The sequence below is a fragment of the Talpa occidentalis genome, unplaced genomic scaffold, assembly GCF_014898055.3.
Source record: "Talpa occidentalis isolate TD23 unplaced genomic scaffold, MPIMG_talOcc4v2.1 talOcc4.10, whole genome shotgun sequence".
Classification (NCBI taxonomy): Eukaryota; Metazoa; Chordata; class Mammalia; order Eulipotyphla; family Talpidae; genus Talpa; species Talpa occidentalis.
In genome coordinates, this window is record NW_023600993.1 from 6,409,544 (window position 1) to 6,435,740 (window position 26,197).

The 26,197-nt window shown below is 52.0% G+C and overlaps 2 protein-coding genes across 3 annotated transcripts in view; one reads left to right on the forward strand and one right to left on the reverse strand.

Moving 5' to 3' along the window:
• Positions 1-26,197, forward strand: part of SYN2 (synapsin II) — a 126,289-nt gene that overhangs the window by 88,386 nt on the left and 11,706 nt on the right. For both annotated transcript variants that reach the window (XM_037523026.2, XM_054698116.1), the window contains exons 6-10: positions 10,138-10,200; positions 10,570-10,712; positions 13,565-13,639; positions 14,031-14,133; positions 15,258-15,407. In XM_037523026.2, the coding sequence (XP_037378923.1) occupies positions 10,138-10,200; positions 10,570-10,712; positions 13,565-13,639; positions 14,031-14,133; positions 15,258-15,407 (534 nt within the window). The remainder of the gene's footprint in view (positions 1-10,137; positions 10,201-10,569; positions 10,713-13,564; positions 13,640-14,030; positions 14,134-15,257; positions 15,408-26,197) is intronic.
• TIMP4 (TIMP metallopeptidase inhibitor 4) lies at positions 1,629-6,849 on the reverse strand. Its single transcript, XM_037523036.1, has 5 exons — positions 6,653-6,849; positions 5,490-5,587; positions 4,996-5,110; positions 2,648-2,772; positions 1,629-2,091 (listed from the first exon to the last, which is right to left on the reverse strand). Exons 1-5 carry the CDS (start codon positions 6,789-6,791, stop codon positions 1,894-1,896), a joined length of 675 nt encoding a protein of 224 aa, XP_037378933.1. The 5' UTR covers positions 6,792-6,849; the 3' UTR covers positions 1,629-1,893.

Sequence of the window (26,197 nt, forward strand, 5' to 3'; positions counted from 1 at the left end):
CTGACCCCATACCTTTTCTGAGGCCGAGCTAAGACATCAGCAGGGCCAGAGGTGGGATGGGTGGTTGGTACGGAGGCCGTTGCAGATGTTTTTCCTCCATCGCTACCTGGAGCTCAACTTCTTCTTCCTCCTCTCACAGCCCACAGCCTACAGCCTCTGCCCCAGGCCTATATTGGTGATGATCCCACTTAACCAACCCATGGAGACTTAACCCTGGCACTTTTTTTTTTTTTAAAGATTTATTTATTTATTTATACAAGCGCTGGGTACAGTCAGAAGCGCGGGAGGGTGAGAGAATTCACCAGAGCCAGAGGGGGTAGCAGAACAGACAGACTGACGAAATACACTGCTGAGGGGAGCAGCGGGAGGCAGGAGAGGTCTGCGCGCCATGTGGGACTCTCTCCCGGTGGCCGGGGATTGAACTGTGCTGCAGAGGCTGCGGGCAGCTTCGCAACCCAGCGCTCAACCGCTGCACCACCGGGGAGGCCCAACCCTGGCACTCTTTAAGTGTTTTGTCTAGGGCATAAATTATGCTTGTCCCCCTCCCACTCCCTTAAGGAATCTCCATGTACGCCACTTCTGTGAATCAGCAGCCTTCTTCTTCTGGCACATGGTGCGGGCCTCTGCTCATCATCCGCACAGCACATGGAGAGGATGAACAGCAGCCTTGTGCCTGTCCCTGGAGAAGCTTCTAAATGTTAAGTCTTTGTCCTTAGCAACCCTAGAGCTTTCCCCTTCAGGCCAAACCAGGAAACCTCGCAGAGGCTGAGGGACCCTAAGACATCTGTGCTCCGAGTTCTCAGGAAGTCCTTGACCCAATGGTGAGGGCCTGAACTGAAGGGTGGAGGGACTCTCTGGGGCCTCAACCCTGGCTATTCCTGTTACAACATCTAGCAGGGTTGCCCCCCAAGAAAACTGCAGCCTTGCAAAGTATATTCCTCATTTACCCATCCCTTTCCCCTAGGGGCCCTTGTGTTCTTTCTCCTCTATCCTGAAATTTCCCTGTAAGAGGGGACTGCCTTAGATCTCTCTGTGGTGTCTGAATCTCTCCTAAGGTAGGATTTCAACTTTACAAGGAAAGACCTTTTTGGTTAAAAAAAAACAAACAAACAACAAACTACTCTGAAGTAGGAATGAAGATATTAGTAACCTAGCAGAGAAGGACTTTCTAGAAGAGAAGCCTTATGGACATCAGTTGTTAACCTGGAGGGAGAATACCTAAGTCTTGTCCAGAGGGGCATGCTCACTGGGCCAGAGCCTCTGCCAGGAATGGTGTCCAGGGAGCCCAGGATGTAGAGGGAATATGCGCCCATGCGGGTCTCCCACACTGACTCTGTGTCCCCCAACTCACACCCTTGATCAGATGAAAGTGAGTAAGAGGATGAGGATGAGCTGAAACAGAAGAGGACACATAGCTTCAGTGGGTGTTCTTTCCTTCCTCCCTGCCAGTCTGTTTGTGATACTGATTGGTGCTTATCATGCACCTCTGGGTGCACATGCCAGGGCCACACCCTCTCCTATGCACAGTATGCACCATGCCTCCCTAGCAGGTCAGTTAAGGTAAAAGAAAACACTTTCCTGGGGAGAAAAAGGAACAGTTCAGACTTTGGGAAATGAGATAAGTCAGAATCAAAACAGTCAGTAACAAGTACCAGCTAGACTGAAAGCGTTTGGGAGGCAGGGGAGAAGGGCTGGGGGCGGGTAGAAGAGCCAGGTTACTTCCCAGCCTTTAACAGGGTCTGTGGGGACATGCCCATTCCCATTGGCAGGCCCGTCACTTGGCGCTTCCCCAGGCTGTCCCTGATAAGGCCGGTGGCAGTGGCTAGAGCTCTGCAGGGACAGACCCTGGCCTGGTCATAGGACTCTTGAAGGCAGGTGGTGGTCTGGCCCTGACTAGGGCTGGATGATGTCCACAAACCCCTTCCTGAAGGGCAGGTGGTCCCGGTACCAGCTGCAGACGCCATCCACATGCTTCATGCAGACATAATACTGGGCCTGGTACCCATGGAGCTTCCGTTCCAGCAGCCAGTCTGTCCAGAGGCACTCGTTGGGGGCCGAGATGGTGCAGGGCACTGTGTAGCAGGTGGTAATCTGGGGTCACAGCCACACAACATCCAGGTCAGCAGGCTGGCCTCTCCCACTCTGCCTTTCCCACCACTCCAGCCTTGTAGCCCAGCTCATGGGCCGTGCCTGGTGAAGCTCTCCTCGCCTCTGGACTTTTGGAGTTCTCCTTTTCCCTGAGTTCCTGTCTGAGGAGGCCTCTCTAAGGCAGATCTGAAGTCAGACAGGCCTGGGGGGAGGGGTCTTACCACTGACCTTGAACAAGTCCTTTCACCTCCTAGGGCATTGATTTCTTCACCTTAAAATGGGAAGCTTAAGCCTTCATGAATGTGTTACAAAGACTAAATTAGATATTTAAAATAGATATTGGCTCTGGCCGTTACAGGACTGGGCAAGAAGTGGACTCTCTTTAAGTAGTGGCTGTGTTATCTCAGTCCACCTTATGCCGGCTGTCTTCCCAGCCAGAATGGACACTGAGATCCTCTGGGTCAGGGACTATGGTTCATCTTTCTTTCCGTCCCACATAATGCCTGACCCCTGGCAGGGCTCCCAGCCCCCGCAGACCTTGGAAATGGACATTTCTTACTTGGCAGCCACAGTTCAGGTGGTAGTGGTGATTCAGGCTTTCTCTCTGCAAAAAGGACAGGTTCTCCCAGGGCTCAATGTAGTTGCACAGATGAATGAAGACTTTCCCATCACTGAGGATCTGACCTTTGAGGGGAGACGGAGGGAAATCAGCCTCAGGAATCAGCCTGTGAGCCTCAGGGGCCCAGGGCTTTCAAGAGCCCAGAATTTCAGCCTTTGGAGAGTGGCTTTTTGTGTATCAGTGCTGATAGGGGGCTCTATGAAGGAAACAGACAAACCTGCCTAATTTTTATAAGTTCTCATTTTGTGTGTTCAGAGATGATGTTTGTGCAGACAAAGCTATGGCAGGAAGGCCTTTTCCTCTGGCATGGTGGAAGGAGGAGGGCATGGCTTTGAAGTCGGCCTCTGGAGGAACCCCCTGCTTTTTTACCTTTTACCAGATGTGTAAACTTAAGAAAGCCAGGGAAATGCTTAGCTGGAAGATGGAAGATGGTTGTGGGGTTTAATGAGAATGTAAAGTTCCAGACACAATTGTGGACTCAAAGAGGATGTTTGGTCAAGAATGGGCCCTTCCCCTTTCCAGCCCTCCAGGGTCCACCCCAGCCAGTCTTCCACACAGACACTACCTTGGCAGCCATTCTCCCCACTGAAAAGTTCCGCTTCTTGACCTATGAACCTTTCCTGACTCCCAAAGACCCTTTTCAGCACCAGCTCCTCCGCCAGTCACCCCCTCACCACACGAGCTCACACCTCTCAGTCACTCCCTGAGCAACTACTATGACTGGGTCCCAGGAATACAGAAATCAGAATGCCAAGAACTCTGCTCCTAGGGGCTGAAAAACTGGTAGGCAGAGAGTAGGCAAAACCGAGGCTTGCATGCTGATATACCAGGCACAGATGAATGAAAGAAACAGTTACTTCGGGGAGGGGTGGGGTAGGGAATGTGCTTCAGGAGATGAGACTGGAATTGGGCCTTCCCCAGTGGGTGTTGTCTGCCAGGCAAGTGGGGGAGGGTTTCTGGGGGGAAGGCAGAGGGTTGGGCCAGCAGGACACCACCTGAAACCACACATAGTTTTGCTCAGGTCTGGGACTGTCGCCGACAGGTGCAGGAGACCAAGCTGGAAAGCCAGTGGGCCTCTAGTCACAGGGGGCTTTCAACACCAGGTACTTTCAACACTGGTGCCTTCCCCACTGAGGCTGTTCAGTAGACTTGTCTTTTGTCATTTGTCCCCACCTTGATTAGATTTGACTCCCCCCCCACACACACCAAAGGGCAGAAAGTGGACCTTCCACTCACCCTGATGCACTGGAGGCTCTCAGTGTGTGCCCTGAGTCTGTCTCTGCTGTCCAGGGGCTCCCCACATGCTTAGTAATGGGGAGGCCCCCAGGACAATATCCCACGCCAAGGCCTTCTCAAGAGCTACATCTGGTCTGAGGCCCTCTAAGCACCATGACTTGTGTTGGCGTCTCCACCCAAGGCTGGCAGTGAGGAGGTGGTGCCACTGCTGGATGGGTGGGCAGATAGTAGGAGTCCTGCCCCTGTCCTACCATGGAGTGCCCTCATTGTTTACCACACTATGGAAACCTGTCCTGGACTACAGAGTAACTTAATGTAACTTAATGTCTTCAACCAGAGTCTCCTCATGTAGCTCTTTCCAACCAATTCATATGTGGGGGACCTGCCTGGGCCCAGATTTTTGGAGACAGAAATATGTTAGCCTCACGTCTCCTGTCAGGGCCTGTGATTTGCTATATCCTCAGAATAGAGCCAGGGGTGCAAGTGAAGCACTTAGGATCACACTGACCAGGAGTGTGGCCCCATGGGAAGGGGTACATACAGACAGTCTTTCTACTCTGGTGAGACCAAGACCTCGCCTGTAGTGTTTGTTCAGTGCAGGCTCCTGTGCTAGGATAGGGACAGGGGTCAGTGGTGGCCTCTGGAGAGGTAGTCAAGGTAGGAGGGGGTCTGGGAGCCATGGCTAGCAGGCCTAGAATAAAAAGAGTGTGGACCTTAGGCCAAAGCAGCGGCTGAGAGCAGAGGGCACAACCAAACCCGCAGGGGCAGTTCAGAGGGGCAAATTTTGACTTAAGACGCCAAAAATCTTACACCAATTAAAAATGGTTTGAAAATGGAACCAGCTACCCTGGGCTGGGAGAATAACCCCAGCCTTGAAGTAGGAAGCAGTGGCCACGGTCACTATCACCAGAGCCCATTGCTTTGCAAGCCAGAGGCTGCCTGTACTTTATGCCTAAGAAAATGGCACCCTGCTCAGCCTGCAGCCCCAGGAAGGACCCCTGGAACCCTGCCTCAGGAGAGTCTGTTAGGGCTCCTTGCTTCTCTGATCTTACCAGTCAAGAGATACTGCTTCTGGCTGTTGGCTTCCAGTTTCACACCACAAAGGGAGGAGTCAAAAGGCGTGTAGACATACTGAACATCCTTGATTTTTTCAAACCCTTTAAACATCTGTAAGATAATTACAAAAACTGCTATCTGGTCAAGGAAACTTTGTACTTCTCAATCTAAAAAGTTCAGCAGAAGTCTAGTTCAGAATTTGGTGCATACAGATTGCCCAGCTGGGTCATTTCTCTCTTTAAATTCCTCAGCTCAGGAGTATCACATTGAGAGGGGAGGTGCCTGTGGTGGCCCCATTCCAGGCAGCTGGACATCCCACACTGTCACTCAGACACTACAGTGCCCGCTACCCACCGGTCATCTGCTGCCGTTCTAGCATCTTTCCTCCAGGGGTACCCAGCTGACCTGTGGGACCTACCAGCCCCACCCTGCCAGGACAGACCCGCTCCTTCCAGCCCAAGGGAAAATGCCCTGTCCTGTCCGCATGTACCTTTATCTGTTTGATTTCATACCGGATCATTTTTTGAGTGTCAGCAGGGTCTGCACTGGCAGGAACTACCTTCTCACTGGAGATTTTGGCCCGGATCACTACACAGGAAGAGAAAAAAGGGAGCTTCAGCAAGCTGTGGGAGCAGCCCAGTTCTGCATGACCTGGCGACCCTTGCGAATTCTGTGGGGGAATTCTGGGTTTGGAGGTGTTGGTGGGTGAGAGGAGGGCGATGTGTGTGAGAGTGGGATCTGGAAACTCCTGCAGTTGTAGTTCCACCTGCGTTGGGCCTATTAGGTCCTGCAGTCTCTGCTGTTTACCTGCCAGCTCCAGGAGCTCTTGCTTCTCCAGTGTCCAGGGTACAGCTGGGTAGAGGAGAGTGGCAGGGTAGAGGAGGGAGGAGGCGCTCCTGGAGGCAGTGGGTGTGCCCCGGGCCTCAAAGAAAGCCCACCCAGAGCTGAAGTGAATAAATGTTTATTGAGTTAATGCACGTTCTAACCCTCACTGAGGGCGCTCATCTCCTGCCTTCTGAGCATTCATCAGAAGTTGTTTACGAAGTTCACCCTCTGTGCCTGGCCTAGTACTAGGCACCAGCTCCTTAAAGCTGACTAGGACAGGGTGCCTCATCCTGCAGGATTCTTGCTGTGGTGGAGAATACACAAACAATGCAGCTTAGTAGGAGCACAGAGATTGTGATGCTGTGGGAGCCCTGGGGGTCAGGAAGCCTTCAGGGAAGAGTAGAGAGACCTGAGTAAGACCCTGAAGGATGACTAGGAGTTTGCCAGGAATTTAAAGTTGTGGAGGAGTGGCATCTTCAGAAGAAAAAGGCAAAAGGTGTGTGTTGGGGTAAGGGTATGGGGGTGACCTCAGTCACAGGTTGGATACAGAGGGGTGCAAGCCCAACCCCCTGACTCTGACTCCCCCCCACCCCCCATAGTTCCATAGACTCTTAGGCGGGCGTGAAAGGGTCTTTCCTTACATATGAGCCAGTCTCTGCACTTGCAAGTTTGCTATGGGGCCGGCCCTGTTGACCATCTGCCCCCGTAGGAGGCAGCTAGTGGGACATTTGAGCTCCTCCCTCTCCCTGGACTCCAGCTGGTACCCATACCCCTCCCACACAACCACCCCCTGCCGTGGACCTGCTGGAGTGGACATTGGGGACTCACCAAGCGCCGAGTGGCAGACATGCTGCTGGGGATGCGCGGGGACGCAGCTGCATGCCTCGCCGGGCCCCGGCGGCCGCAGCAGGGCCAGCAGCCGCAGCAGCAGCACCCAGCTCGGTGCCCTCCGCGGGCTCCCGGGCATGACACCACACAGCCCCTGTGAGCCTCTGGGGCGCAGGACTAAACAGCCCCTCCAGGGCTCCTTCAGCACACGGAGCGCTCCTAGCCCTGGGCTTTATGGAGTTAGACTTGGGGCCAATCCCGCCCCATGGGCTCCGCCCTCATTTGGCTCTGGGCCCTGGGCTGCAGGACGACAACCCTCCTGACTGGCAGGCAGGCGCAGTAAGATGAGGTGGGAAGCCAGGAGAGGGACCCCTGCCTCCCTTTCCCTGCCTGAGCAATTAAACCTTCTGAAAGTAGAGGGATGGCACCGGGAGAGTGGATGGTGTCAGGGCAGAGGGACAGAAAGCACAACAAAGGCGTGAGGGCAGAAGGACTGAGGGGCTGTGATTCAGACAGAAGGAACAAGAGCGAGGAGAGGCACACACAGAAAGAGCAAGACAGGCAGAGTCAGAGAGAGGCAGACGGAATTACAACAGGCAAAAGAGACAGTGACAGAGAAGGACGGACCCCTTGCTGAGCCGCACACTGGGAATGAGACAAGCTACTCAGGGCTTCTTTCAGCTGCAGGAAGTGTTTTCAATGCCCTATTTATGAGGCTCCAAAGCAACAGCAAACAGTAGTGGAACAGGATAGAGAAAGTTGGGGTGTGTGTGTCTTGGCTCCGTTTGGCTTGGGGGTGGGGAGGGATGTCCGAGAAAGCAGCCAATGCATTAGAAACGCTTTCCCATACCCAGGGCCGCAGACTGCAGATGGCTGGAGACAGTGCCGCTGGGGGCTCACAGCACTGGACATCACCTCTCAGCCCTGCCACACCTTCGGCCACAGTGAGGCCTGGCTCCTGCCACTCGCTGTTCACTGCAGAGACTCTGTCTTGTTATATACGGTGGGGCAGCTTAGAGAACAGAGCAAGCATTTAGTGTGGCTGCAAGCAGAGCCTTGTCCACGCTGACCAAGCACGGTGCTCCCAGGCCCCAAGTAGAAAGGGACCATGGGAGTGTCTTTCCACACCGCCGGACAGGAGGTGAAGGCCGTGCCCTGATGCCAAACTAGGTGGCTCTGCAGCTTTTGCCTCTCTGGGCCTCAGTTTCTTCTCCATAAAATGGAATTGAACTACAGGACTTGCAAGGCCCTTGGAGCTCTTGGCCACAGGCTCAACTGGCCCCTGCCAGGAAGCCAGAAAATCTGCAGGTCAAATACTCCCTTGTATCTGGCCACACTTAGATCCCATGGGGGCTTTTCATCAGAGTCAACTTTATTTCCTTCCAAAGCATCCTTTTGTATTGGTGTGCTAGTGATGTTTGAAAAGACAGAATGGAAAATGCTGAGCCAGCCTGAGAAGGATGCGATTTGCCATCTAGGCTGGTTCACACGACACCCAGAACCGCCAGCCTCAGCTGCTGTGAGACGGTCTCTTCATTTGACAGCTGTGGAGACTGAGACTCAGCGAGGTGAGGAGGTTCGCAGGAAGTGGAGGAGCGACTAGAAAGCCCATCTTTGGACCTCAAGGCCAGTGCTCCTTCCCCTCCACCAAGGATTCTTCCAGCGTCATTTTGAAGTCCTGCCTTGGAGGACAGTTCTTTCAAGTTTTTATGGTTGTTCTGTTAAGATACGGCTACCTCAACGTAGAGTTCATTCTCTTCAGGAATTGCTCCAAGTGATGAACATTGAGTTTTCATGTTCGCTTTCACGAAACGCCCAAGCTGGGCAGAAATAGGCCTTGGCATACTAAGCTATGTTTGGTGTGAGTTTGGGGTGTTGGTGAGCAATGACGAGAGGGTGAAAGAGGGAGAAAAAAAGCCAGAACAAGAAAAACCAGACTTTGCATGGGGAGGGAAGAGAAGTAGAAGGACATGAGGAAAGGGACATTAAGATTCCAAAGATGAGTTTTATTAAACTTCAGGTTGACTGAAGTGGAGTTTACATGTAGCATCACCCTCCCTTTCAGAGATGCGTTTGTTCTCTGCAGCCGAGGTCCACTTCTGCTCCGGGTTTCCCTTGTGCCCAGAGTTGAAGCCGTGAGTTTGAAAGGTGTAGAGAGCACCGAGGGGAAGGGCAGGGTCCTCACAGCTCTGCCACTGGTGTGCTGTGATCTTGGGTTCCTCACCATGACCTTGGGTTGTTTAAGTTTCTAAATCAAGTAGGTTGGACTAGCTCTTTTATTTATTATTATGATGATGATTATTTTACATTCTAAAGGGACTGGTTTATTAGGAAATGGGAAGAAACAAGAGGCACCCACATAGCCACATTTGGGCAGGAAGCTGTCGCTGCTGCTTTGCAGAGGAAAAGAGTTTGTAAGAAGAAACACCTACACAGTTACAGGCAGGCTACCTTTTTTTTTTTTTTTTTAAATCAGCGTCAACTACTGCTTCAGCATTTACTGAATTAAATGGTTGCAGCAACACTGCTACTGTATTCAAGCCCATGCAGTCAACCACAGAGTGTGGACAGGGTCACTCACCTTGACTTTTCCTGTCCAAATCTTTATTGTAAACCAAGGAGAATAAGAAGCCTCCAGGAGAGGACACACTGCCAGCATCCCCAACCCCAGGCCCCTAGCTGAGGAAAACCCTCCCCAGGGAGCTAGACCCTAGGAAGGCAGAGGAGGTGGGCAAAGATGCAGCGCTGTGATAAATTCCTGTGTGTAGGTCTCAGTTCATTCTGGAAGGGAGCAGGAACCACATGGAGCCCCTCGGGTCCCCCATCCTGCTGTACACAGCTTTCTTTGGGCCCATACGTAAACACGTAAGACTGAAAAGCTTCAGACACAAGCCATAGGGCTGCCTGTTTGATGCCTCAGGGTCCACAGGGAATCCTGGGATCTGTTGCAACAGGGAACTGGGGACCAGTGCATGTGCTGTTTTGAGGCTGGGGCCCATCTTCTGGCCTGGTACTTGCTTGGGGAGCCAGGGATTAAACCCCCGAATCCAGCATCTCCCTCCTGAGGGCTTTTTCCTTGCAACTCTGTTTGGCCTGGGAGTTCTGTAGAATGTTGTTAATCCAAGACCACTTGTTGCTGACACTAAAAAGCTTCTCCACATAGGAGAGACCCAGGGCCAGCTGCGGATCCTCAGGGGTACAGCATAGCTCGGCAGCTCCATTGTCCTCATGTACCTAGAGCTCTGAGTACGAGTTGCGCTGAGCACAGCTGGTCATGGGACTACTCAAGAGGCCCCTTGGTGACGAGATCCTGCTCTTGTCACTGTGGTCCCTGCCCTGGACACAGCGGGGGGAGCCTGTCCCCCATGACACACCTGGGCTAGTTATTTAATCCATCCTCCCAAAGGTGTTCTCAAGAAAAATATTTCTAGGATTCCAGAGAAACAGGCAGTCTGACCAATTCATGCCTCTCCCTCTGCTTTCAGCTGACACTGCCCACGTTCCCTGTGGTGGTGAAGATTGGCCACGCTCACTCGGGCATGGGCAAGGTAGGACCCGGGTCTGCTGTGCTTGGAGGTTAAGGCCAAGAAGGCACTTTGGAGAAAGCCTGGTCATGGACTGCTCTTCTGCCTCTATCGCTGATGAGTTCTTTCCCCGGAGACTTGGCCTCTCTGTGTTGCGAGTGTTCCCCAGACAGGGGGACGGCTCCTGCTTGGAGCCTTGGGGCCTTTGTGGCGGGTGGCTCCTTACCCTTGAGGAGAGGTGCTAGGAGGAAGGGGCTTCCTGGTGGTGGTGGGGGGCACCCAGGCTGCATCTGGCCGGGAAGCGTCTTGATGGGTTTGGAGACTAGGGCTCTCGTGATTCTCAGCGTGTGTGTGCACCTCCCTTTCTCTTTCTCCACCCCCCTCCAACACTAGGTCAAGGTAGAAAACCACTATGACTTCCAGGACATCGCTAGTGTGGTGGCCCTCACCCAGACCTATGCCACAGCAGAGCCTTTCATCGATGCCAAGTATGACATCCGGGTCCAGAAGATAGGCAACAACTACAAGGCTTACATGTGAGTGGCTCTTCCCCTGTCTGTAGCCCCGTGCAGAGGCTGAGCTTCTTGGGAACAGCCAGCTCCCAGCTGAGTCTCTGGCCCACAGGCCAATAACAGTGAGTGGTGGCCATTGCAGCCGGGGGGTTGTCTAGGTGCCTGGGTTGCTGGCGTGCTCTGGCAGCCCTGTCTCCAATAGAGAATGTAACCTAGTGGTTCTGAGAGGAGAAGACTCTTCACCTAAGGGTGTCCATTTGCCAAAATGGAAAGTGAAAGATTTTCTTCCTTAGCATTTGGAAAAAGAAAAGACTTCAGGACTACCCCACACAAGAATACAAATGACTTTCGCTTTTGGAACTACTAACCTCCCTTTTTTTCCCCTCAAATTTAAGTTGGTATGTTCTTTATAAAGAATTATGTGTATGAATTTAGTTTCTGCCGCTCAGGACTTTAGCAGATGCTAGGTTGAGCAATCCACCCATCTGTTTCCATTTTTCTTCTTTCACCCATTTTAGTGTTCATGCTCCCCACTCCTGGAGTTAGTTAGGAGCCCCTCCTCTGCACACCCCCTCTGCTTTAGCTCCTTTCACACAATGTGCTGTATCATATGCCTCGGGACCCTGAGTGCTCAGGCAGGAATGGCCAAGCCTCCTGTGTGCCCCCACCATACTGTGCCACAGTGGGCGTGCAGCAGACCCTGAGAAGTGTTCGGGGGGAGGGTGTGTGTGTGTGTGTAGAGAACTAGGCATGGAAATGTTTGTACCTTTATTGATTAGATTCCTACTTTTAAAAAGTCTGTAATTTTTATTTACAGTCTTTCTACTTCAGAAAGTAGTGTAGGGTGGTTCTAAAGATATGCAAAGTGAGACACAGGTTCACATAAAAGACATGTTCATTAGGAACACTGGCTGCAAGAAGCAGGAAAGTCTGTGTCGTTGGGCCCCAGGAGAGCACATCTCCTGTCAGGTGGGCGGCCCTAGTTAGAGCTCCATCAGTTATTTGGAGAAAGTTTAGGTCTCTTGGTTCCTCTTCCCTGAATTTTTCCCCTTGCTCCCAGAGGGAGCAGTTGACTTGGAAGCAGCCAAGACAAAGGTTGAGATTCCTCCCTCCCCTCAGCTGTCACCCTAGAGATCCAGTCAGCCATGTTTGGTGGAAAGAAGCTTCTGTTCTGGTTCACTGTCAGTGGCAATAATGTGGGTCCCTCCAAGGAGGTCAGATGACCTGTGAGTCCCTCGAGCTGTCACTGAGTGACCGCTGCTGTCCCTGGGCCCACAGACCCCAGGTGGATCTGTGCCCTGCCTCTGCTGTTAGAGGAAGGTAAGAGGTGCAGTCTCAGGGAACATGATAAACTTTGAAGTGCCGATGAAAGGAGCCATATCAATACTCACACAAAGTTTCTGAGGCCCTGTTCTGTCCCAGGCTCTGTGCCGGGAAAGTGGGCGTGATTTGAGAGGCAGCCTGGTCACAGGGACACACTTGTAAACCACCTGTGTTAGGAAGAGAGTGTTATTTCTGTTATGATCCATCTTTGTGTTTCTACTCAGATTTTGCAAGCGCTCTGTGCTTTCTGAACTCGCTAGTACACACTATAGTTCTCCTCCTCACGGGGGAGTCCTGGATTTTTCTATCTGCTGTGACTTGATAAACAGCCACTTGACCTTTCTTAGTCTTTATCTTCTTGTCTGGAAAGCAGGGCCCAGAAACCCAGCCTACTCACTACAGGGGTTGGAAATGAGGCTCAGGGGAAGGGCTTGAATTGGGGTAGGAGCTTGGAAGGCACATGGTGCTGTGCAAGTATGAGGACCTGTCATTACCACGTCAATCCTCGGGGCTGGACAACTCACCGTATGTGTGGCATTCCCAGTGTCTAAATTGGATCTCTGGGCGCATTCTCCTGGGAACCTCTGGGTGGAGGCCAGCACCCTGGCTAGTGAGTGGTAAGGCCAACAGATGATGGGCTCCGTCAGTCATGTGGGCTGGGCTTTCCTGTCCTCTGGGATCCCCTTCCTCTTGACTGGGTCTGAGGGAAGTCTAATTATTAGAAAGAAATGTTTTTGGTGTTTTTTACAGGTATTTAAACCTGTATCAGTCAGTCCTCATGACAGCCTAGGGCCCTGTGTTTCCAGAGATCAGAGGTTCAGATTGGTGAGGTGATTCTCTAAGGTGACTGCCGGTCAGTCAGGGGCAAATCCAGAACCAGAAACCAGGTCATCTGCCTCCTTCAGTCTGAAATGAGTTGACTCCAGCACGTGCTCCTGGGTATAGGGTGCAGGGGGCACAGCAGAGAAGAGGTGGTGTCTTGATCCAAGCAACTCTATTGGTGGATAAGGCAACTGAAGCCTGAAGAGAGTGACCGACTTGTCCAGAGTCACATTGCTGAGACTGCTGGTCCTCGGAAGGTCAAAGGAATGAATGAGTGATCTAGGGAGGGAGCCATTGAGAGATGTTTACAGGAACCTGAAGGATCCCCTGGGGTCTATAAAATTCATTTTGTATGTACCAAGGCAGCCCAGCCACTGAGTGGGCAAGCTGCTGGGAATACCAGGTGTGTACAGACTTGTAGAGAGAAGACTTAGCTCAAATAACTGAAGTACAAAGCAAATGTAGAATGGTGAAGTCCAGCAAGGTCCCACAGGGATTCTGTGGAAAGCAAATGTTCAGCTGGCTAGAAAGATAAGGAGCTGGAGCCTGGTAGAGAAGGGAAGGGCACCCCGGGTGGGCAGGTGGCAGAGGCTCCCAGGCTGTAGGCTTAGCAGACACCTGGGTTCTGTGTGGGAGAAAAGCAGCAGCGAGCCAACATTCTGGAAAGTTTCTTGCCCTCCTGTTGCCGATGTTGCTCACTGCCTGTCGTCCCCGGGCGGGATGTGTTGCAGGAGGACCTCCATCTCAGGGAACTGGAAGACGAACACTGGCTCTGCAATGCTGGAGCAGATTGCCATGTCAGACCGGTAAGTGGGTGGGAAGTCCTCAGCCTGGTGAGAGGGGGCTCCTAGATGAAGAGCTGTAAGTCATGAGCCTGAGGGTAGATGCTCAGCAGACAGGACAGCTGGAGTACAGAGTCCCGATTAACAGTATCTGCAGTGCCAAAGTATGATCACAAAGACTGGATATACCTTGGAGGCACTGGGAAAGGAGTAGTTGGTGTCACTGGAAAAGCCAGGGAAGGCCACTGAGAGGAGCCGGGACCCGCCCTGGGCCTGGCAGAATGGACAGGGGCCTGAGAGCACTGCAGATCAGGCAGTGAGTTTGATGGGGGCAGGGCGGGTGTGAGGCAGTGGCTGCCAGGAGGCTTGATGTGAGCTGATGCCCCCACCTCAGGACACCTGCTGTCCCCTCCAGGTACAAGCTGTGGGTAGATACCTGCTCGGAGATGTTCGGTGGCCTAGACATCTGTGCTGTCAAAGCTGTACATGGCAAAGATGGGAAAGACTACATTTTTGAGGTAAGTCTGGGCCGAGGAGTCTCTCTAGAAGAGACGGAGGCAGGCTCTTGGCTGAGAAGTCTGTGGGCAGCCTGGGCTGCATTTAGAATCTCCTGGGCCACAGAGAGTCCCAGCACACAGATCAGTGAGTCCCCCAGCAGGTGACCCACCATGGGGAAGAGCTCTGGGTTCCTGGGGTCCTAGCTCAATGCCGTGGACAGCTGCCATGATTTCACCATTCTTCCATTTCAAAAGCTGATCTTGGGAATCAGTTGGTCCAGTCTGCTTATTTTGTGGGTGAGAAGACTGAAGCCTGAAGCATGTGCCCAGGGCACAGAGTGAATCAGTTTTCATCCTGGGCTAGAACTCAGGAAGCAGGAGACTTTGGCATCTCTGAGCTCAGAGACACTTTACTCGGTCTGGTTTTCTAACAGCTGTGCTGACTCCCTTCCTGGGTCAAAGGGAAGGTCAGTGCAGTATGAATCCTTCCTACACATTCCTGCCCAGCTTTCCTGGAGGGGGAAGGCACCTTGCAGAAGCTGATGGTATTTGCAGAGGCTTGGTGTCTGTCTAGGAATGTGGGCTTCCAAGTCTTCCTCCATGGCCCGTTTGGTGTATAGCCTTCTGGATGGCCACACCTTCCTCTCTGGTGGGGCTCACTGTTCTCATCTAGAAATGAGAGCGTTCAACTGCAGAATCTGTGATATTTGAGGGAGAAAAACAATCATCTGGACCTTGAAGAGCCAGGATTGGAGGTGGGAAGGGAAGGCCTCCCAGGTCATGAACAGAGGCAGGAAGTTAGTCATTCAGTGGGCAGAGTGTTTAGAGCTGGAGATTGTGAGAGTGAAAACTGAGCTAACACTACATGCCTCTAACCAGAGGGTTAAGGGAATGATCTTCCTGTGTTCCTGTCCTTTAGAGCAAACCTCTGAGCCTAGGTCTGCGCTCTCTCCTTGATCTCCATCTGTCCCCACTACTTTCAGGCTCCCATCTTGCAGCCCCATGAGCACTGATCTGGGGGGAGGGCAGAGGGCAGAGGTCTGCGTGAGGAGCTGAAGACAAGAACTCCAGCTTCATTGCCTCCCTGTCACCATCGGGACTTAGCATTTCCAAACCCTTTCCTAACCCGGCTGCATCTTCCACAGGTCATGGACTGCAGTATGCCACTGATTGGGGATCACCAGGTGGAGGACAGACAGCTCATCACTGAACTAGTCATCAGCAAGATGAACCAGCTGCTGTCCAGGACACCTGTCCTATCTCCTCAGAGACCCTTAACCACCCAGCAGCCACAGGTAAGCAGCTGGGAAAAGACTCTGGTCTGTGGTGGCCCTCGGGCAGGGCAGAGGCCCGAGGCACAAAGGCTGGAAGGGACCTAAGGGTCTTCTCACCCGGCTTCCCTCCCCTCTCCTTCCCTTCGCAGTGCTGATTATCTTCCACCACCAGGGCCTCTCCTGGGCCATCTCTCTTATTAGCTGTAGAGCTGTCCACGAATGGAGTCCTGAATCTTTACCCTCTGAACTTGAAGTCTCCAGGGAAGCAGAGCCTCTCCGTTCCCTGGGACTCAAGAGTCTCCCACTTTTAGATGTGGGAGGTGGATGAGGAAAGGCTAGGTCATATCTCGCCACTGCTCACTGTCTGTGACAGGCCCACCTCATTGTAGAGAAAGCAGGTGTGTTTGAGAAATCTGCTGGTCTGGAGAGGGGGGAGGGTGATGAGGTGAAATTCAGATTAGAAATTTGCCTTCCTGAGGGAGAGGTCACTTTGTTCAGTAGACTCCTGACCAGCCAACTCCCAGTCACAGTGTCCCGGCAGTGGCTCAAGGGGTGGTTTTGAGCCAGGCAGGCCCTGTTGGCTTGAGAAAGGGAGGAACCCTGAACCCGAGGTGCCCAAGCCCAGTCTAGGAGTTACCTTATTTTTCAAAAAAAAAAAAAAAAAAGAGAAACAAAACACACCCAAACGTTTGTGTAGTGGCCCGAACCTGGGAACAGTGAGCCAGAGGGTGATCCCTAGTCTGACTCTCCTCCTAAACAGCTGTTTAACTTTGGGGTGAAGTTGCTGCCCTTTCTGAGCCTCAAGTTGTTTCCCTTGTATGTGATGATTTTCCTAGAAGTCTTTTTTTTTTTTAATGCTCCTTCACACAAATAGAATAGAATAGCTATTCAGAGTGTGGGCTTTGAATCCCGGGCCTCCTTTCGCCAGTTGTGTGACCTTGGACAAGGTCTCACTAGTGACTCAGGAGAAATAACATCTACATCTATATGAGCATCAAATGGAGAAATAACATCTACATCTATATGAGCATCAGAAGAACCTCAAATGTGGCATTGCACAAAATAAGCACCCAACAAAGGTTATCTGTTGTGCTGAGTTAGGTAAGCAGCCTAATTGCTTGGGCTTTGAGATCATCATCCCCTTTGCTGAAGAGCAGGGCCACCCTGGGATTATAATGTAACCAGAAGCCACATAAAGGGTTCTAGAAATCTTTCAGTAAGAAAGAAGAAAGGGCCAGGGCAGTGGGGGTGGGGAGCGAGGGAAGGCAATGGCATGAAGCAGGCTGGGTTATTTAACATAGAAGCAAATTACCCCACATTTATCTTTTCATCATTTGGCTATCACAGAATCATTGCACAGAAGCAGAGTTGACACACATTATAATAATGGATCTAAAGGAAGCGCTCCATTTCAGCCAGTATTCCTTATTCTGCTTAAGACATCCAGAAACATAACATAAGAAATACATCTATAGAAAATGACCAAGCTAACACAGTAGGGCTGTTAGTCCCCCCTCTGGGTCTCAGCTTCCCCACCAGTAAGTGAGATGATAGCTAATTACCTTTTGAACTCTAAGATGAGTTTGAGTCGAATACGTGCATCCTCACTGATGCTGCTGGACAAGCAGTGCCAGCCTGGCTCTCGTATCCAAGTTGGATACAAGCGGGATGTTATGACGCAGCGCTCTCGGGGGATGTCTTCACACCTTCTCGAGCTGGTCAACTTCGAGAATCTGTGCCTCTACCCAGGCATGTTGGTGACTAGAGAATTACGGGAGGGTAATTAGGAGAACGAACTTAATTTCTTATTGGAAATACAGGCCCGTTATTTGAATGCTGTACTAGCCTTAAAACAATAAAGATTTTCTTGGTTAAAAAAATATCAGGTCCATTGTTAGATTTTATGATTTTGGATCTGATAGAATCAAGATATTTGGGTCCAAGACTCTCCTTTTAGCCCACACTCTATTTCAGCATAGCATTTGTTATCAGCAAAGGTTCTTCTCATCGGTTTGTTTCTCTCTTAAACTAGAGTATAAGTCCCCTTGAGAGTGGGGACATGTCACTGCTGTATCTCTAGGGGCTTGCGGGGTACCTAGCACCCAGTAGCAGTTGATCATATCATGGGTGTACATGGGGGTTGTAAGGGCAGGACAGGACCACAGTGCAGGTTTTCTGATCCCATGCAGACCGGGTAAAGGAGGAGTCAGAGTCCTCAGTAGTTTTGCAGGTTTTTTATTTGGGGTTCACCAGGCATATGGCAGGCAGGGGTGCTGGCTGGGGGGCTGGGAGGCTGGCAGGCCTCCCAGCCCCCAGCAAGTCTTCACTCTATCTGGGCTCTCTGGCGTTCTCTGCTTCTGCTTCGGCTTCTCCTTCAGGTTCTGCTGCTGCTGGCTGGGGCTGCTGGCGTCCCCCCGTGACGCCGCCCTTAAAAGCACAGTCTTAGCTCAGCTGAATCCCATCTACCTATGCCCACACCCTATTCCAGGTGCCCACCATCAGGCATGCATTCAGGACAAGGATCCATCATCTATCCTGATGGCGGAAGGGCAGAAAAGCCTGATATTTTCTTTACCCTACAGTCCACCCCCTCAGGGTTTTCTGCCATACAGTCTATACATATATACACAATTTTCTAAGCAAACAAACAATGCAGCCATGGCCCACAAAAGCAAATACATCAAATAACAAAATACAACATAACAAAATACAACAGAACACAAGTCCAGGCAGGGCACCAACCAAGTGCAAAAGACAATTATTGGTACCAGCAGATGAGCCACCAAATCTGCTGCCGAAGGCACTGCTCATACGAGGGAGGGGAAATCACACACGGCATCTGCTATAACACACCAGGAGCCGTCAGGCTTCCTGGCCTTCTCTGGCTGTAGTCTCGGCTACAAGGCACACACAGCATCCACCCCCAGGATGCACTAGCTCTGGGATTGGCAATTTTATTCTGTTGGGGGTAATCGCCAACCCTCAGGGTTTCTGTCTGCAGTCGCTCCAACACTCGGCCTTCATGGCCACCCATGCGACTCGCAGACCCCTGCACTCAAGCCAACCCACTGCACAATCACATGGGTCGGGATCCAAACTCTGCATTCAGCTTGGGCTCCACCCCAAGCCACGTTCCCCACCCGTCCCCCAAGGACAGGTTCCTCAGCTCCTCACCCTCACTCAAGAATGAGCAGGGCATCACCCACAGGTGATTTTACGAGACTCACAGTGCTTCAGCATACCCAGGCTGCTTAACAGCCGCTTTAGGGCTTCTCAACTTAGCATCAGTACCAGCTTTTGCCACCTTAGTTGGCTTTTCTCCTCCACCTGGCCACTGGGCATACACAGGCTGCTTTTGGCCATCTAGGCCCACTGGCCACCCCCAGATTCTCAAAAAATAAACATAACCTGCTAAGGTCCTCCGCCTTCTGGCGGGATTGTCAGTCCAAAATCATCAGTTCATCAGTCTATCAGTCCATTGGCCTCTCCCTGCTTCAGCAATGGCCTGCTGCCTCAGGGGTCATTGGCTGGTCCTTTCCGGTGTCGTTGGCTGGTCCTATCCGGTGTCGTTGGCTGGTCCTTTCCGGTGTCGTTGGCTGGTCCTTTCGGGCGTCTCCTTCACGCCAGGTCTCATCCTGTAGCTCGTGGACGTATCCATCTTCTATACCGCCATGGTGCCTCCAGCGTCGTCACAGGCAAAGTCTGTTCTCCTTAGTCCCTCCAGGTCTTCGGAGGGCTCCAATACCCGTCTGCATGGATCTTGCCGACATACGCCAATTGTAAAGGCAGGAATTGGCAGAGTGCAGGTTTTCTGATCCCATGCAGACCGGGTAAAGGAGGAGTCAGAGTCCTCAGTAGTTTTGCAGGTTTTTTATTTGGGGTTCACCAGGCATATGGCAGGCAGGGGTGCTGGCTGGGGGGCTGGGAGGCTGGCAGGCCTCCCAGCCCCCAGCAAGTCTTCACTCTATCTGGGCTCTCTGGCGTTCTCTGCTTCTGCTTCGGCTTCTCCTTCAGGTTCTGCTGCTGCTGGCTGGGGCTGCTGGCGTCCCCCTGTGACGCCGCCCTTAAAAGCACAGTCTTAGCTCAGCTGAATCCCATCTACCTATGCCCACACCCTATTCCAGGTGCCCACCATCAGGCATGCATTCAGGACAAGGATCCATCATCTATCCTGATGGCGGAAGGGCAGAAAAGCCTGATATTTTCTTTACCCTACAGGGGTGCAGGCTGGGAGTGGTCTTCCCTGGTGCAGTCAGTCATTCATAGAAAAGTCAAACACAGTAACAAAACTAAGCCTACCTGCTTTGTATCCTCACCATGTGATAACAGTTATATGCAAATAACAGGGACAAAACTCCTCCCACCCAGGTAAGCCATGCCCACCCCCTCCCCATTTGATGCCATTGCAATACATATTTGTCCAGTGAGTTCCCAGTTGTGGTAAGTGTCTAAAAACAGCCCCAGCAGTACACTAGAGTCGGCATTGGGGTCCTGTGAGTGGCTTGTGTCGTGTGCAAGGGGAAGTGTATAAGCCCAGGGACTTGGCAGCACTTTAGGTGCTGACACTAGCTCTTAAGTCATTCCTCAAGCCCAGCCCCTCTCACTTCCCTGGCAGCTGAGGCTAAAAGAGCTTCTGGCCTGAGTACAAGCTCCAGGAGTTGCCTCTTGGCCCATATTCCAGATCAGGACCAGGACACACCTGTGACTGGCCATGTGCTTCCCTTTCTCTCTCCCTGCCTGCAGCTCCACCGTCAGAGCTTCATTGCTTTGATTCTAGAAGAGCACCTATGGGAGAGTGGGGCAGAGGGGAGATGAGTAGAAGGCACACCTTACCTTGTTGTCAGCCAGCCCCCTTACCAGGGGTGGACACAGCAAAGTCATGGCTAACTTGGTGCCCAGCTGAGAGGCATAGGGGAGGCCGGGGCTGTGCCCTGAAAGCAGGGAGGTGGGCAGCAAAGCCTGATCTGACTGATGATGACTTGACCTCAGTGCATCTGGACTGTCAGCTGTGGGGCTGCCCTGACCAGGGGCCACGGCAAGTGACCTCCAGTCCCTGGACTCTGAAGGGTTTAGGGAGGCTGTTCTCAGGGTGGCAGTGACACCTGGTGGCCAGTGATGGCCAAAGCCTCCGGGTTGTGTTCCCACAGAACCTCCCCACTGCTCTTCCCTCGGCCCCAACACATAGTCCACTCATCCAGTGTGTCATCTGGGATCTGGTCTTATGCCCTGGGGCTATAGAGAGGTGGGTGCTGCTCCCGAGACCCCAGGAAGCAGGGAGAGACCAGCAGGTGGACAGAGCCTCAGGTCGTGCCAGTAGAGATCTCTCTCCTCTGTGTGGCTAACCTTCTCATTTCCCATTATTCTGCTCCCACTCTTCATCTTCCTGTCAAATCTTTGTTTCTTTTTTCCTTTTTTTTTGTCCCGTCAAATCTCCCAGAGCCAGGGGTTCAGTTGCCAGTGCAGGGATTTCAGACACCACTGTACTTTCTGTCTGGCATGTGAGTGAGACCCATGTGGAGTGAGTCTAAGATGCTTGGAAGCCTGGGCACACATGTGACAAGGAGGAAGGCAGCCGCTTCCACAACCCTGAGCTGATCAGACTCCACCCAGTATGTTGCTTCCACTCTGAGGGTCCCATTCACAAGGACAAACTCAAACTGGAATGCGCTGCTAGAGAGAAATTGGGAGATTGAAGCCTTTGGCAAACCTCTGGCAAATTGCTGAGTGCAATTGTCCCATTAAGCCTGTGACAATGTCTCCATCTCTCTGATAGCTGTCATGGTGCCAAAAGGCAAACCTGCTGGGGGAACCAGCCCTGTGAGGTGGCAGCTGCTTGGCAGCACTGTGAGGCTTCACGTCCCTGTGATACCGGAGCATGGACAGAACGGCAGCTTATCCAGGGTGTGGTGAAAGGGTCGGCTGTGGGGTAGGGCTTGGGGACAGGTGGTGTTAAACTTGCCTTCCAAGCTGAGCCCCTGTGGCCAGGCTGTGTGCCCTACCTGGGCAGGGCTGTGAGGTGGGTTCCGAGTTGAAGATCTGAGGCCCAATACCTGCCAGTCTCTGGGGGACATTCCACCCCGCCCATTTTACTGGCTCTCTGGTCTGAAGGAGATACAAGCCAGCTCTTTCTAGTCACAAAGGCCTGAAAAGGTGAAGTCTCTTGAGTGCCAAGGGCCCAAGACCAAGAGGGGTTTTACAGAGTGCGCTTGGGGAGGGGACCCAAATCAGACCCCAAACAAGGGACCAGGAGGGCTTCCTTTGGCTTCCGAGAGGTAAACTTAGGGCAAATGAAAGGCCTTCCTGCTTCCCACAGCAGGACTGACTTGAGGGAATTTGTTCCCCAGTGAGTATATGCTGGAAATGTGAGGACATTTGAAGCAGGTTCAGATAAAGTCACCAGTGACTAGATCCCTTAACAGACTATTCAGGGAAATTGACTATTTTGGGGCTGTCTTGACTTGTGAGGGACATCTTTAATCACTTGAAGCTGACATTGTGACCTCGGGTGACCTGGCCCTCAGTGCCCCCATAGGTCTCAGGGACTGCCTCCATGGGACACTGCTTGTGTCCTTAGGAAATGGCTCTGGTGGGAGGACCCCTATCCAGGAGATGAGCTCTGCTTTCAGAGTGGCAGTGCTCCCCACGAAAGGAGGAGGTGCAGGAGGATCCCATCCTTGGCACCTTTAATAACTTCATAGAAGAAGGGAGGTGGGCTTTGGTGACCGCAGACTGGAGCCCAGAGAGATCCCAAGGTGCCTGGAAACACGCCGTTCCCTTTGCTCTGACTGAACCTACAGCCTCCCGACCACATTCCTTCCCGCTGCCTCATTCCCCCTGGGCTCCTAGACCGGGGGAGCAGGGCCTGGGGGAGCTGATCAGAATAGTTCTGTAGCATGTCCGGCAAGGAGCTTGGCCTGGTCTCTTTCCTGGGGCCAGACCCTGAGACCCTTTCTCAGTTTCCTGTCTCAGATATGCTGAGCCAGCATGGGGCTTCTTCCTGGTGGGGGCAGCTGGACGCAGGCCAGCGACTCTCAGCGCTGAGTCACTCAGTGTCTTTCCTTCCTCAGCTTTCCATCCTGCTGGACCTCAGATAGGAGTGCCCGTCTCCTAGCTTATCTGCTCCCAGCCACAAGATGGCAAATTTAATGGTGCCTTTGACAGAACCCACAAACCCTCATCCCTGGGCTTGGTTTCTCCCCCAGACCAGTGATTTCCTTTTTGCTCACCTCAAGAGCTAGTGTTTACTATTTCTGAAATTACTTTTCTCCATCTTCAGGGACCTTGGTGCAACAAATACAGCATTGATAGAGGTGTGATGTAGCCTAACCCCCTCCAGAACTTTCCAGGATCACAGGAAAGATGCCCATGTGTCTTCCCCACTGATGCATGACATCCTATCATTAGAGCTTCATTCCTTGAGCTTGATACTTGTTATTTAAACAATAGCAATGATGCTCACATACAGTTTCTTTGCCTAGGACTTAGCAGTTTAGAAGGCACATTCACTATTTTGAGCCTTGCAATGCTATGGGAGATGTTCTGGGCTGGTATTTCGAGTTCTCTACCACAAAGCAGCAGAGAGAATGCAAATGACTTGTTCAAGGTCACACAGCTTATAAACAGGAGCTTCTGGGCCTCAGTTCAGGAAGCTGTCCACAAGATTGCAAACTGTGTCCTTTTAGTGCTCTCCCCAGACCACCAGGGAAGGTGAGAGAAGAGAGAACTGGGCTTTTGTGACCCTGTGTAAGGGACGCCCTTGCTCCGTTCCTCCCGACAACACAGTGCACACTGGCCTGGAAGACTGAGCTGCTTCCGCCTCCTGGCTCCTCTGGTCACTGGAGCCCAGTGGGTGAGTCTAGGAGGACTCAGCCCCCTCAGCTGTGGTAGAAGGCAGCAGCATGCTCTCCTCATTAAGCCCCTCAAAGCCCGTGCCCATAGGACACCTCTACTGAGGCCCAAGAGCCCTAGCTTCTTGCTGGGCTCCAGACTACAGCTAAGAAGGGCTTGTCTCCCATCTCAGACACTAAGAAATGAGCAGCATCTGGAAGAGTTAGTAGAAGCCCAGAGCCAGAAGCATCCGATGCTCACCTGCCTACACATAAAAGCTACCCTCTACAACCTCTCCGGCCAGTTTTCCAGGCCCTGCTTAAAACAGCCAATGCCAGGAAGCTCACTGCTACCCAAGCCAGCCTTTGACTTTGGCCAGCTCTGCATCTGACTGACTGATCCTCAGTTCAGTCCTAGGTGCTTCCTCAGTGACCCCATTTAATCCCCATAGTTGGCCTGTTTGAGAAGCTGAGACTCACACTCACCCAAAGCCACTAGAGGAAAGTTTTCATTTCACAGTTCTCAACCCTTCTGCTCCATGTATCCATCACATTCCACCCATGTACCCCTTAGTGAGGGGCCCAGGCCTGGCTGCAGTGCTCTGCATGGAGATTGCTTGGCCGAGCAAGCAGTGGAACCATGACCCCCTGTGCTGAGACCTCCTGCACCATCACTGTCAGCAGCAGCTTTACACGCTGACTCCGCCACTCAGCTGGTTGTCACGCAGTGCACCCTGGGTCACTTGGGGTTTTCTCCTCCCACTGCTCTAAGGACATTCATTGCCTCTGTGTGTGTGTGTGTGTGTATGTGCGCACACGCGTGCTTGCACAGCTGGGCACAGCACTGGACTTCACATTCCTACCTGCTGAGTCCACCCAACTTCCTGAGGGAAATCTGCAGCTCCGTTTGGCCACGAGTTCCTGTGGCTGGCTGGCTGCAGGCCAGGCTTGGGCAGTGACGCCAGAGTAGCCAGACTTCTGTGGAATTCCACATCCCAGGCGACTCTTGGTGACTGGAGACTGATCCCATGGTAGCCAAACCCCACAGGGAATAGGCCCTCGGCCTAGCAGACAGAGGGCTGTGGGCGGAGCCAGAGCGTCTCAGCCCGGCAAGGGACAGTCCTGGGGGACTCTCCTCCTGCCTCCCCTCATCCCTGGGAAGTCTTCACAACCTCTGTGGAGCTGGGGACAGGAGAAGCTTCTGAGGCGCCAGACAAGGGTGGCCAAGGCACATTCCCAGGCCCCAGCCCAGAGGACTGCTCCTGGGAGCTCCAGCCCTGAAGCTTTTGGAAGGGACTCCTGGAGTCAGTTCATCCTGGGGTGTCTCATTTGTATGTCTGTGGGTCTGAGGCAAACCAGAGCTAGGCTTCGGGGTCTGCTTCTGCTGTGAGCTCCTCCTGGGAGTGTCTGAGCTTCATTGAGAGGCTTTTAAAACTTTAGGATCATAGCTTCTCAGGGTGGGAAGGAAGCATAGCATTCCCCTACTCTCTCCTTTAGTTAATGAAGGAATATTCTCTGTGATCTCTGTTGGGTAATTCTCTAACTTCTGCATGAATACACCTACCTCTCAAGACAGCCTCTTCCACTGCTTTTATTATAGAAAATTCTTTTAAAAAAAAGTTCTTGATTTGCTATTTGCATACCTAATTATGGAATTTGGGAAGGACAACTTCACCCTTCAATGTGTGCACATCTTCACTTGCCTTCCACAAAGCCCCAGTGTCAACACCCTGTCCCAATTCCCCACCTTCTCCTCCCTACCCCCATCGTCTCTGGTAATAACCATATTTTTCACGAGTCTAAGAGTTGTTACTGTTTTTTGCCACTCTATTTCATTTGGTTATTTATATTCCAAAGTGAGTGAAACCATTCAGTAATTGTCTTTCACTTTCTGACTTATTTCACTTAGCGTAATCACCTGAAGATCTTTCTATTTTGTCTCCAGAAGCTCTAAAAGCTGAGTAGTAGTCTGTTGAGTACCTGGAACACCATTTTTTGAACCAGTTGTCTGTCAGTGGGCATTTAGGCTGTTTCCATGTCTTGGCTATTGTGGATGATAATTGAATATCTTTTCATATTTCTTTTATATTCTTTAGGTAAATATGTAGAAGTGGTATTGTTGAATCTTGTAGAATTTCCATTTTTAGATTTTTGAGGCATCTGTATACCATTTTCCATAGAGGCTGCAGTATCCCTCTCGGGCAATGAAGGGCCATGATCCAGAGGGCTTCCCAGGGAGCCCAGGGGAGGCTATACCATCACAGCTATCAGTCTCTGAAGCCAGGCCTTGGAGCATGAAGAGTTGTGGTGGGGCTGTTCCAGTATGGGTCCCAGACCTTGGAAGCCACAGATATTTGAAATAAAAGGCCTCCTCACTGTCACTGTCAACATCATCTCACTAGCACCAACCAGGGACGGTGCTTATAGATTATCTCACTTTATATTCCAGAAACCTTTTTGAAGAAAGGCAGGTGTAGAAGGGTGAGATAACTAGTCCAGGGTCACAAAGTGAGGCAGGAGCAGATATGGAGCAAATTCCTCAAACATTCTGCTGTCCAATTTTAAAGACTTGCTACTGGGTAGCTAGGCTGGGGAGTGTGTGTGTGTGTGTGTGTGTGTGTGTGTGTGTGTGTGTGTGATGCCCAGCCTATTGTGCCATGTCAGGAACTCAGGTAAAATGGCAGCCCTGGAATCCTGTGGGCCCATTGCCAAACATTACTTCCTGGTCCCAGACTTGCCCAGCTGTCAGCCAGGCAAAGAGAAAGATCACTGTGGGGGAAGAGCTCCTGGCCCCATGTCCCTGGCTTGGCCAGGTTAGGCAGTTGGTGGAAACAATTTCTGCCTCTTTGTGGGCACCTGTGGTCTCAAGTGTACTTCCCAATCCTGGCCTTTTCAGAGCCACTCACCAGACTTGACAGCAAATACCACAGAGTTTGACATCTGTGGCTTAACATTTTTTTCTCAAAAGTCTGACCCTCTACTCCT

Coding starts and splice junctions, on each gene's coding strand:
- TIMP4 (XM_037523036.1), bottom strand. CDS start 6,791: ATGCCCGGGAGCCCGCGGAGGGCACCGAGCTGGGTGCTGCTGCTGCGG. Junction 5,588..6,652: donor TGTCTGCCACTCGGCGCTTG/GTGAGTCCCCAA, acceptor CTTCCTGTGTAG/TGATCCGGGCCAAAATCTCC. Junction 2,092..2,647: donor ACCTGAACTGTGGCTGCCAA/GTAAGAAATGTC, acceptor CTGTGACCCCAG/ATTACCACCTGCTACACAGT.